General features: G+C 37.8%; 1 protein-coding gene across 3 annotated transcripts in view; it reads left to right on the top strand.

The window, feature by feature from the left end:
- The first annotated feature begins 1790 nt into the window (after nucleotides 1-1790).
- The window catches only part of LOC112508643 (histone deacetylase 15), a 20270-nt gene continuing 9473 nt past the window's right edge, over nucleotides 1791-12587 (top strand). Inside the window, exons 1-12 of one of the 3 annotated variants that reach the window (XM_025113321.1) lie at nucleotides 1791-1869; nucleotides 2023-2066; nucleotides 4010-4254; nucleotides 5296-5469; nucleotides 5653-5767; nucleotides 8085-8161; nucleotides 9608-9683; nucleotides 9817-9881; nucleotides 10208-10263; nucleotides 10443-10566; nucleotides 10647-10772; nucleotides 10922-10972. In XM_025113321.1, the coding sequence (XP_024969089.1) occupies nucleotides 2054-2066; nucleotides 4010-4254; nucleotides 5296-5469; nucleotides 5653-5767; nucleotides 8085-8161; nucleotides 9608-9683; nucleotides 9817-9881; nucleotides 10208-10263; nucleotides 10443-10566; nucleotides 10647-10772; nucleotides 10922-10972 (1122 nt within the window). In that variant the 5' untranslated portion in view covers nucleotides 1791-1869; nucleotides 2023-2053. Of the gene's footprint in view, nucleotides 1870-2022; nucleotides 2079-4009; nucleotides 4255-5295; nucleotides 5470-5652; nucleotides 5768-8084; nucleotides 8162-9607; nucleotides 9684-9816; nucleotides 9882-10207; nucleotides 10264-10442; nucleotides 10567-10646; nucleotides 10773-10921; nucleotides 10973-12587 lie in introns of all 3 variants that reach the window. The other 2 variants (XM_025113320.1, XM_025113322.1) reach the window with 2 other exon arrangements.

Here is a 12587-nt window from a genome sequence, read left to right as displayed (position 1 = left end):
GAAAAAGTTAAAAGAAATTTTTACATTTTTTTTTCAAGGGTGATGATGAAGAGCAAGATTTTATTTTAAAAAAATGACCAACTTTTGACGAAATTTTGAAAATAAAATTTTCAAGTGTGCATTTTTCAACATATGTCTTTTTGAAAATTTTGGGTATAATACTTGTATTTTGTACAAATACTTGTACCCTAAGAGGAGACATCATGGAAATGAGGTCATTATTTGGTCATTCCTTTTTTAAATAAAATAGTTTGCCATCATTGTCTTTCAAATCACTTTTTCACTCTTTCCTTCCCAAGATTTAAATTTTTTAAAATAAACAAACCAAAAACTACTTTTTATTTTTCCCTCATTTCTCATTTCTCCCTTCGTCTCCCATATCTTCTTTAAAGAAATCGCCAGCCAAACTATTTTTCTATGGCGCGACGAAGCAACCGGTGAGAAACCACCCATCCCGGCGTTCACTTCGCCGGCGAAAGACCACCGTTGCAACCACCACCAGTACGTCGCCGACGACCGCACCTATTGCATCCTCGTCGGCCGAACCATCTTCATCGGCGACGGGAGGATCCTCCACCGCCAGTGCCATCGCCGCGAGCACCATTGCCGCCTTCCGCGACCCCACTCCGGCGACTATAAGTTCATCTCCTAATCATATTCATATATGTTTATTCATATATGAATAAACAATGTCGACTAACTTTATAACATTCATTTCGATGTGATGGTAGGATGATAGTTTTGAAGCCTTCTTATAATGAAGCACTTTCTTGATTTAGATATGACTATATAAAAGTGGTTGAAGTATAGCTTATGTAGATAACATTCTTCTAGAAGAGACTTGTCACACTATTTTTGTTGGTAGCGAATAAAATTCCTCCATGTTTGAGAAAACATTCTGTGCTTTATTCTTATTATTGGGTCAAGATTTTCAGAAAAGATGTACTTTCAAACGATAATTGATATTCCAAATGTTCTCAAATTGTGTTAGGAGTATTTAAAAAACCTAATGATCAAAGTAAAATCCAATATAATGATAGTAAAAACAAGTCAAGCGGTGAAATTGTTAGATCTTAAAAAATCGTAACGCCTATAAGTCTATACACATCGTCACCTTTGCCAATACATAAACTTGGAAATCCTGGCCGCATAACCTCATTACAGACGGGTCCATGTAAATACGAGTCTCCAATTGGCAAATTTCCATCTCAAAAGTTATATAAGGGGTTGTTCGGTAGGAGCTAAATGGGCTGTATAAGGGTTATGGCTTATTCGCTCAGTTACATCAAGCTGTTCGGTTGCGACTTATTCACTCAGCCAAGGGCTTAATCAGTTAGCTATAAACCATGTGTCCTTCGTACTCAACCATTATCTACCCTTATCCTACAACTTCACCTCTTCTTTTTTAGCCCAACTCTACAGCCACCATTGTTGACGATGAAGGAGAGACAACGACGACAACATCGTTGTTTAATTCAACACCTTTAAGGCCTCAAATCTGTTCCTACGATTTCACCTCTCCTTGTTTCTTCGATTTCACCATAGTGATGGATACCAACCTTGGTTCTCCTTATTTATCTATACAAGTCTTAGTAGAAAATGAACCGCACAACCCTTAACCCTTCTTGGTCCATTTTGCAATCAAGAAATTCGAGAAGGGGTTAATTCGGCATAATTTGTTAGTTCCTGGGCATGAAATGACAATACATAAAAGTATGAGGGCATCTATGCAAAAATCCCGCCAATAAAAATCGGCTCGCGTCCCGTCACTCAAAACATTTCTTCCCCCAAAATCAGAGACCAGGAGAAAAAATCAATTGAAGTCGTTGAAATCATAGTGAGATTCAACTCTGCACTCAGCTTAATCAGGTCAGTTCTTCGAGAAAAGCGTCATTCTGATTTTCGATCTCTTTCATCATTATTGGTCACGTGTACTCAAATGTATATACGGGAGGGAAATGTTTTATCGTTGGATTACTGTTCGAGTTTTTGTTTTCCCGATGAATTTGAAAATTTATGTAGGGAACACGAGCATGCATAGAAGAAACAAGTTATGAGTATGTCTGGTAACATCTTTGGTAATTGACATTTTTGAACTTTTAGTAATATATTGTTTGAAACCCTATACTTTGAGGTCTGGGACTAATTTCAGTACACACATTTTGTTTTGGTCTCTATGTTTTGATTCATCATCGTAATTCTTGGACTGTTTGGGTTTAACAGAAAATGGGTACTTGAGCGTTTCTTGTTTCTTGTTATGTTTGACTTTCTGCTATTGTTTGTTTCAATTGAAGTCCTTGGCTGCAACATCAGGGCCAAGGGAAATAACATATACCTAGGTTTTGTATGTGAAGAAGTGATAGCCAATGATGAGGTCTCACCCTCTGGTTTACGTTGGATTGACATTCTTGTAGCATCCTTCCCATTAAGTTAATACGTTGAATTGACTTTCCTATACCCTTCTTCCCATTAAGTTTTAGAAGATGTTTTCTTTTTTATTTCTTAATGTGGAACCTTTCATTAGCATTTTGCCTGTGTGTCTATTTGTTATGGGGAAAAACATTAGAAGCCAAAAGAAAGGCATATGGCCTGGTGTATGATGTTCTCTAGCATCTCAAGGCCTTGAAGGGTTGGTGTTATAGCCCCACATTTAAGTAGACAGACACCTTTTTGTCCCTTGCTAGTTTGAAGTTGTAGTCGCCAAGTGAGAGAGAGGTGAAAATGATCACATAATCATCACGGATGAGACAGAAGAACTTCTATAGAATCCCCTCTATTGATCTACATTCACATTCAATTAGTACAGAAAATTTGTTTGTCTTGTTCAGAATGATTGGTAACTGCTACATTAGCAACGCAATTTTCTCCATGTGTAAATCTAAGCTTCTGCATGTGCATGTCGGGATGATCAATCGTCAGATTTTCTAAGTTTTATGGTTTTAATATTTCTTTTTTGACATGTGTAACATTGTTTGCTTTTGGCAACAGAAAAAAAGTTCGTTGACTGGGCCTTTTTTCAACTCAGAAGTATAAAGTTCCAATTTAGATTTTCTCATATCAAGTAACATGTGTAGGGAATGGTTAACAGTCACTAGGGCCATATATTCAGATTGCATTCATCTTGTTGGACTGTAACTTTATGAAAACATTTAATATTTGGTAAAGAATCTGACCCAGAATGTCTTCGATCTTTCATTATGCGTTTCCAATAAAAATTTCCCTTCACCAATACTATTCTTGACAGAATCATAAAGTGGACCAAATGTTAACCTCTTCCCTTGCTTGAAGATAAAGGAAACTTAGAGTAACATCGCATCCTACATTCAAAGGTTGTGAAATAGCATTCTTCTATCCATCCAATTGCACATTATAAGTTAGGTTTATTCTTCTTCTGAAAACACACCTTAGTATTGTAATTATGATATCTAAACGGATAATTTCATTTATTTTCTGCTTACTATAGGAGAAATGTTGTCTACTACTCTTCCCCTTCACTCTTGCGATATTGCTGGATTGGGCTTCCATGTTTTGTGATTTGCACTAAAAGTAATAATTATAAGTTAGTGAGTGCCAAATGAAGATAACCTGTGGGCATTTAGTATAGTTATTAAGGTAAAAATAGGCAGCACAGTACTCAAGAAGGCTATCAAAGTACCAGATCAAGTGTCCCTGTCAACAAAGTTGGAGCCACCCTTTTAGAATCTTGTGATACCTTTACTTTCCTGCCAAGAATTTTGCTGTTATGCTCTGTGTCATGTGGCTCATTTGTAAATTTAACCGTGTAATGGGTCTGACACTGCTCTTTCTTGAGCTTCAAACCTGTGTACCACTAAACATTGCTGTTGTGTACCTGCAGAAAGTGTCAAGTTTGTGTGATACTATGAATTTTATCTTGTCTTACAACAAGGAGTGTCCATTTTTCTATCAGCCTTCTGATTATGACATGAAATATTTGGCATGTTTACTTTCTTTTAGGACATAATCACTGATTTGTGCATTCTTAATGAAGGAATGATTGTGTTAGAGGGCTGTCACTCTGACCACAAAGCGTCCTCGAATGCCATGCAAATCAGCCGCTTAGCAAATGGGGAGGCGGAGACCAACATTCATGATCCAAACGACCCAACTCTCGAACAGGGCTTTAATGGAAGGCAGGGAAACTTGGGATCTGGTGGAATCATTGCAAGTACATGCCATGACTATGAAGGTTCTGGGGATGTTTCTGGAATATCAACTGATGGAATGACAAGCAAAGTAAGTGAGACTTGCAGTTTGGAATTCTTTCTTTTAGATATATTTGCTCTTTATACTACACTGTGAGTCACTATACTGTTACAAAATATGAAATCGCAGTCAGGACTGTGATTTCAAATAACGGTTATCGTGATGGTAAAATGGTGGTATAGCTGCCCAAAAGTAGTGATTTATATAGTAATTAGGATTATATATATATATATTCATAACTTAACATATTAGATGTATTCAATAAAAATAATAATTTCAACGTCAAAACATAAACTCAAAACAAGTCAAGTTTTACCCAAACAAATTGCTAAATCATTGACCGACTAAGTCTTAATATTCTTCGCTTAAAATAAAACCTAGACTACGTCCAAACTCCAAAATAAAAGCCCAAAAAATAGTTGCTTGATGCCAAAAAACCCATCTACAAGTAGCGGTTATGCGGCTGCTATTGAGTGTTCAAAATAAGGTTGTTTAGCTGTCACTGCTAATCACGGGACCGCTATTTGACCACCGCTGTTTTCCTCATGACCGCTAACCGCTACGGCACCGTTATAGCGGTTGGATTAACAGCATGGGCAAGCCACTTTTTGTAGCTTATACTTTCCATAGGAATTCATTCCCTCTTGACATTGTCTCAGGAGATTCCTGTAGACTCTAAAACTTTGCGATTTTATGCTCCATTGCTAATGGAATAGACTGCAAGAGTTGGTGCATTTAGCTCCATTGTTAATGTTTATTTGGGTCCACTTTTAATTCTGAATTCTAGCCCACTTTTTAATAACTACATTGAACTACATAAAAGTACTAACATAAATAAACATTAGTAAGAAGGTGATATTTGATTTCTGGTTTGAGTTTGGGTAGTTACTTTATTTTTGACTTCCCATTGTGAAACGTGGACAGTTTTTTGGACAGTGGATCAACTTTGGATGTTGTAATTAGTGGATTTCTGAATTTAGATATCATTACCTATTAATGGTGTTATCTAAGGTGTTCCTTGCTATTCTAAATGACTTGAAATACATATTTTACGTTAAGCTTTAACTGCAGAAGTATTCGAGGCAGCATGAAGACATGACCCTTCAGGATATATATAGCAAAGAAGGTGATTTCGATGATGAAGATGACAGCGATTGGGAGCCTTTAGAAAAACATATACCGGTTGTCAAATGGTTTTGCGTTAACTGTACAATGGTTAATGTTGATGATGCTATCTATTGCCATGTATGGTCATGTCAACTCCTTTCATAATGCACTCATCTTTTCATTTTTTTAGTACCATATGTTAATCTAACCCAAGACGCATTATATCTTTCATGCTCCAGCAGTTTGGTTTCCAACATGTTTTGGATATCCATGATTTGAGTGGGATGCTTGTCAATAATTTGCTAAAACTTTTATATGCAGATATGTGGAGAGCATAAAGAATCTGGAATCCTTAGGCATGGCTTTCTTGCATTGCCTTCACAGGAAGCAGATTCTATTCTGAACATATCATCGGAACGAGATGGCGAATTAGAAGGTGTAAAAGATAGTCTATTATAATTTTTTTGCTTCTCCATATTAGTGTTACATGAGAGGTCTATGTACAATTAACTAAAAATATTTTTACTTTTTTGTTTGTTTGATTAGTCTCGGAAACTATCATCATTTATTTCTTCTTGCATGGCGCTGCCTTGTTAGTTGAATAGTCTCTATTGGGGTTACTCTCTTTTTATACTTGTGCTACTTGTATCCTTCCTAGTCAAAAACCAAACCAAACAGCCCAATATATCCCACTTGGAGGATGGCTTGGGTGTGGGATGTGCTCAGACTTATCCTCTATCTAGGAGAATAGTGCAGCTGTCTCCTTGAAGACCCCTGGCTTGCAGAAAGTGTATCCTTCCTAGTCAGGGTTACTCTTTTTCATGCCTATGCTTAAAATATGCTTTGATGTGACCAAATGATTTCCATATTCTTTCTGCCTTCCATACTCGTTTGATATTATCTAGGAAGGCTTAACTGGATCCTAATCTGGAATTTTTCATATTTCTTGTTTTGCTCCTCGTCTTGAGCTGTCTTGTTGCATATCATGTCAATATATGCGTTGACTAATTATATGATCTCTAAGGTGGGAGCAATTCTGGCAGCCCATAATGAACTATCTAGATGCTTAATTAGGTGCTGGGGAGTAACCAAATATTTGAACATGCCTCCTGCTGTTAGGTCCTATCAATGTTTTGTGGGACTCCATTAAATCATACCTCTATTGGAGGATGCCTTAATCAGATAAAATATGACACATAGGTGTCTCTAATAGAAATTTTCCGACATCATTAAAACAAGGCCAAATGATAGCATGTTGATAAAATCATCTTGCTTCCTCAAGCAAGGTAACATAACTGAGCATCTTCTTTGTTGTTTTCAGTGTAAAGGTTTAGAATTTTGAGCTCTTAGACCAACCTATATAGGACAAAGAATTAAAACACTAAGATTTGACTATAGAAATTAAAAGAGAATTAGGATTCTGAGTTTCAGACCTAAAATCCTTGAGACCTCCTAACTATCTCAACCAGGACATCTAACCTGCAGATTGTGTGCATCGCACAATCAATTATGTGAAGAGCACTCTTGCTCACTCGAAATATATTCAATTGTTGAATTGAAATGTGGGGATAACGTCAAGCTATATAGAATGAAATCCCTAATTAGGTTTAGGGGTTAATAAAATGGGCAAGGGACTAAAGTACATTGATAATAAATAAAACATGAATCAATCAAACTACCATAAATCCCCAGTTATTACTTACAAACCCTGATTAAGTGAATCCCTAATTCTTATCCAATTGGACATCATAGGAGACTTTGTAGTAACATTGTGATATAATTCAGGTGACCCTAATCATGTGATTTTGTCATCTTCACTATTAAATAGTAACTATGCAATGATAATTTATGCTCTGAAAATCTATAAGTTTAACAAATCACATTTGCAGAAGCATGGAGTGAAGAGGGAAGTCAACCTTAATAGTGACGGTAATCACACGAAGAATAATGCTGAAAAAATGTTTTAGAAATATACTGTTCAAACTAATCCACATTATTTGATTTTAGAAAGAAGGCTTTTGGAACCAAAAAAGGAAATTGTTCTCATTGATCTCTTATTTCATAACTTCCTACCAACTACTAGCATGAACGCCCTTCAAAAATCTGTTGGGTCCATGAGCTGTATCCATTGTCATGTTAGTACATATAATATTCCATTTAATATCCATTAATCTTTAAACCTAACTAAACTTGGAAATCGGTCCTGCCAACTTCTCGAGTATGATGCATGCTATTTTAGATTTGAGTATTCTAAGGTTATGATGTTGCTTTTTATGTTTAGTTCAAAGCAGAAGGGTCTGAAGCATATTCCTCCTTTCACTGTTTGCATGTTGCTGGAGAGGAATGCTATGTTTTCAAACTGGAAGTCGGCAGTTTAAGTGGTGGCAAACCGTGGTGGCTTCTTTTGTGCATAGGCTTTTTTGTAGTGAGCCCATTCTGGAGACACAAATGACCTGGCTGCCTATATTTGTTTTGATATCAATTTAGCACCTCATCATCTAAAATCACTTCCCACATCAAGTTAATCTTTCATTTCTTGATATCATGCAAAAAGAGAATACTTTAACAAAAAGAGAAAAAAATGATGAATAAAGAAATCAGAAGTGTTATTAGATGATATTATTCTAGCTGATATAAAATTACATAATTGGACAGAGTACCAACCACATTGATGTTGATTGTTGATGGTTTTTCGTCTTCCTTTTTCTTCTCAATGCTTTCATTTTTATGATTGTTTTGGTCTATCAATGTAGCTTCTTGCTCACGGACTTCAGCCCCACATAAATCGACAGCAGTGGGTTTTGATGACAGAATGTTGCTTCACTCCGAAGTAAGATGCCTTCCCAATATCCCAATCTTTATAAATTCTTGTGAACCAAAAACTAATATCTCATCCTTCATCATTTTTCATTTTCTTAATACTTATGTAATTAGATGTTTAATGTCATCATTTTTTTGGAATCTGTTGTGTGGTATTCCTTCAAATTTGACTATTCTTGGACTATGATAGTGAAATTGAGTGATAGGTTAGGATATGGTGGTCACTTGTCACAGTTAAAATATTACATTTGTAACAATATAGGGGATAAGTTCATAACTTATGTGGTGGGTATCTAAGTAATCGCAAATGATAAGCGTCAGTAGAATATGCCAATGTGATATAAGACTTATGTGAAAACATCTGAGAATACATGACTTGATGAGTTCCCCTTAACCAAAGAACTACATTGCATGTAGTACATTCCCCTCTCCCAATGAAAACCTGGAGAACATGTACAGGATAAAGATCGCATGTACTGTCTGCATAATAAACCATTTATGGATGAAAATAAGTCTAGTTTTAAAAGCATGTTGGATCTTTCAAGAACTTCCTTAGATGGTTCTAATTTTCAATTTGGTGAGATTGATCAAGTATTTGCCACTTTGGCAAAATGAAAACAGGTTCGAAGCACTATGTTCTGATGTAAGGTGTAGAAACCATTGTGATAGCTATCAGGTAGAGCCAAATAGCCAATTTACAACAAAGGGGAGATTGACCTGGATGTTAGCTAAACACTACGGCATATGGCTTCACAAGATGCATATGGATGTTGTCTCAGTGCGAGATTTATTAGAACCTTTCCTAAGTTGGTTGAGAAGAAATGTTTTTGAAGAGGAATTACTGGTCCTAATTCAATGCAAAATGCCTGTTATTTGTTTCTGTATAGTTGCCACTATCCTGATGGAAGATTCGAAAGGATAGCCAGACTAGAAAATTTTAAGCGAACTGCTGGACCAACTATTGTAATTTGATGGATACCTCTTGGTGGATTTTGCATTTGCCAAGCACCTTTAAGAACGAAAGTCGAACAAAATCTTATGAGTTCGATGCATAAGATCAGGCTCGTTTTGGAGGAAGATTGCTGGAGAACTAAAAAGTCATCATGTTGATGTAGAACCTGGGTGGGACAGAGAAAATGTAACGGGAAACTGGATCTTTGAGAAAGGAGAATATGACAAATCTATGGAACTTGTTTCAGATTTTTTGAGTGTAAATGCAAAATAGAGGCTAGAACACCATTTTGTATTAGAAAAATAAGTTAATTTACCAGGTTTATATATGATACATGATTGAAGAAAGAAGCATGTATTAATTTTTTACTACAGGAGGTGAACAGGTTTTTCTGTTTTTATAAAGACTGTTTTTGTGTGCTTGCCTGGATTCTGTTAGTTAGATTGTTCTAGCTAGATCCTGCAATTTATGATTGGATATCCTTGCTCGATTGTTATATTGTAGGTTGAAAGGAAGTCTCTTCCACATCCAGAAAGACCAGACCGTCTTCGTGCCATTGCTGCCAGCCTCGCAACTGCAGGTGTGTGACTTAACTGCCTTGTCTTTCTTCTTTGTTATGTTGCTTGGATCCCCAATTCTATTTATCTCTCTCTCTTCCTTTCTGCTGTGCTGGTCTGTTCAATCCTTGATTCTTTCTCATCTGTAACCTGCAGGTATATTTCCTGGAAGATGCCATCCGATTACAGCAAGAGAAATTACACGAGAAGAACTCCAGATGGTAAGCGTTCCCTTATTAGATTAAAGCCCGCTTGTAACTGATCGTCTGTTGCATGAAATGCAATGGATTTAGTTGCAATCTTGATTTTCTACTTTCATCTTTATTGCCATATCATTCTTTTCCTAGGACCAATATAAGTATAAGCTGACCGTATATTATAAATGAATATTTTATGTTACTAACTTGAGCCTGATCTGTTGGCTCACTTGACACTAATATATGGAATTGCTTCTCGTTGTGACCTATATAGGTGCTACAGATGTATAAACAGTATCTATGGTTTAACTAAAGCTATTGACCTCATATTATTATGATATTTGTTTCAGGTTCACTCTGATGAAAATATTGAATCTGTTGAACTTACAAGCCAATGTGTTGCAAGGTATGTTGAATAGCGGATGACTAATATCCTCAGCATTTTTTTATTGCTCCTTGTCATTTCTTAACGATGGCATAGGTGCATATCTCATATTTGCATGGTTCTTGCAATCATAAACACCAAATCTAGGCAGAGTGGTGTCGTTATCAACATTATATTGGTAACAATTGTTCGACTGGCAGTTATTTCACTCCTGACACTTACGCAAACAAAGATTCAGCACTTGCTGCCAGGCTTGCAGCAGGTTTATGTGCTGATCTTGCTTCAGCAATATATTCTGGGCGTGCTAAAAACGGGTTTGCTCTGGTAAAATAAATTTTGAACCCTGCGGTCACTATAATTCACCTCTACCGGTTTCATTAATCTCTGTGTGTGTGATGGGTCAGGTCCGTCCTCCTGGTCATCATGCTGGTGTAAAACAAGCAATGGGATTCTGCCTGCACAACAATGCAGCAGTTGCTGCATCAGCAGCACAGGTTGCCGGAGCAAAGAAGGTCTTAATTGTTGATTGGGTAATGTTGATAGCTTCTTCAGTTTTTCATTGAACAGTTTTAGAAGACTTTCTATGAGGAGCAGATGCTTTAAGCATACTAGATTGATTGTACTTGATGAAACTGATGTATAGCCATGACTTCTAATTATCTATCCCATATCTTTGCAGGACGTACATCATGGAAATGGCACTCAAGAAATATTTGAACAGAACAAAGCGGTGATCCATGCAATCTTTGATATTGCTTTCTGCAGCTTGTTGATGTTAATATTTGATTATAATGAAAAGCATGGAGTTGTATTGCAAGAGACGATGGAGAAAACCATGGTTTCTCCTCCATATAAAACCTAGTCTAGGCAAAAATATAAAATGACATACTTGCTTATTTTATTTTAAATCACGGGACACCAATATTTTTTTTTTGATTAACCTGGATATCCAACCCGCTATGCAAGCTAACTAATCCCTGGGTGACCACCCGCTTCACGGGTAGCCCAGAGTCACCGCATTTGAACCTCCGTGGCCACAAGGGGATTTTTATTCCTCCTTGGATTCGAACCTGGGACCTCCAGGCACTTTTGACCTTTGGAGCCTGTTAGAATATATTGTAAATATTATGTCTGTTTAGGGTTTCTGTTGGGCCGTACGGGCCTTTGCTTATTTGGGTTTGGGTTTCTTATTTGTGTCTATATATATACACGCCTCTCCTTTGTAATTATTCATTAAGTAAATAAGAATACTTCTTCTCTCTGTCCCTCTGATCACATGGTATCAGAGCCACTCTGAAAACCTCCTGCCGTCGTCACCGGAACCCTAGCCGACTTCGCCGGAATCTGCCGCTGCCGCCTCTGCTCGCCGGAATCTGCCGCTGCCGCCTCTGCTCGCCGGAATCTGCCGCTGCCGCCTCTGCTCGCCGGAATCTGCCGCTGCCGCTGCACCGCCGCCGCTGACTCAGACGACCAACCCGGTGTTTTCCAGTCGCTGTCCGCCACCCCACGTGTCGCCAGCCGCCGCCGGCATCATCCCAACTTCTGTTTCTTGTTTCTTGAAGGTCGCCATCTTCATCCGCTCCATCTCCGATGGCTAAAGATGGAGACAAGTCGTTCGATGACAAGTCGTCTGGCAGTGTTCGTATACCTGAATTGATCCCGACGAGTGGTAGAGTTACCGATAATAAACTTAACGGTACTAATTACTTTGAATGGATCAAAATGGTCCGTCTGTATGTCCGAAGTATGGGAATGGCTTCTCATCTAGATTCTGACCCTTCTACTGACGGTAATCGTGACCTTTGGTTACAACAAGATGCTCGTATGTTCTTGCAGATTATTAACTCTATTGAGCCTTCGGTCTCAACTTTGGTCAGTCATTGTGAGTATGTGAAGGAGTTAATAGATTATCTTGACTTCCTGTATTCTGGGCAAAACAACATTTCACGAATTTACAGTGTCTGTAAGGCATTTCATCGTGGGGAACAACAGGATCGTTCTCTTATGACCTATGCCATGGAGTTCAAGAAGGTTTATGAGGAGATGAATTCTCTCCTTCCTTTGAGCACTGATGTGAAAGCTATGCAGACTCAAAGGGAGCAAATTGCTGTCATAAGCTTTCTGAGTGGTCTACTACCAGAATTTGATTCCATCAGATCACTGTTCTTGAACGAATCAACGATCCCTTCTCTTCAAGAGACATTCGCTCGGGTCCTTAGAAATGAGGACTTTCAGTCTGCTCAGCCTCCCGATCATCATGCTGCCTTGGTCAGTCGAGGTGGATACCGAGGTGGCTTCCGAGGAGGACCTCGCGGAGGTTCTCGAGGGAGCTTTAGAGGAGGTCA

Source organism: Cynara cardunculus (assembly GCF_001531365.2).
Source record: "Cynara cardunculus var. scolymus isolate 2C chromosome LG 3, CcrdV1, whole genome shotgun sequence".
Taxonomy (NCBI): Eukaryota; Viridiplantae; Streptophyta; class Magnoliopsida; order Asterales; family Asteraceae; genus Cynara; species Cynara cardunculus.
The sequence above is the reverse complement of the archived record's forward strand: the minus strand, read 5'-3'. Positions and strand labels throughout refer to the sequence as shown.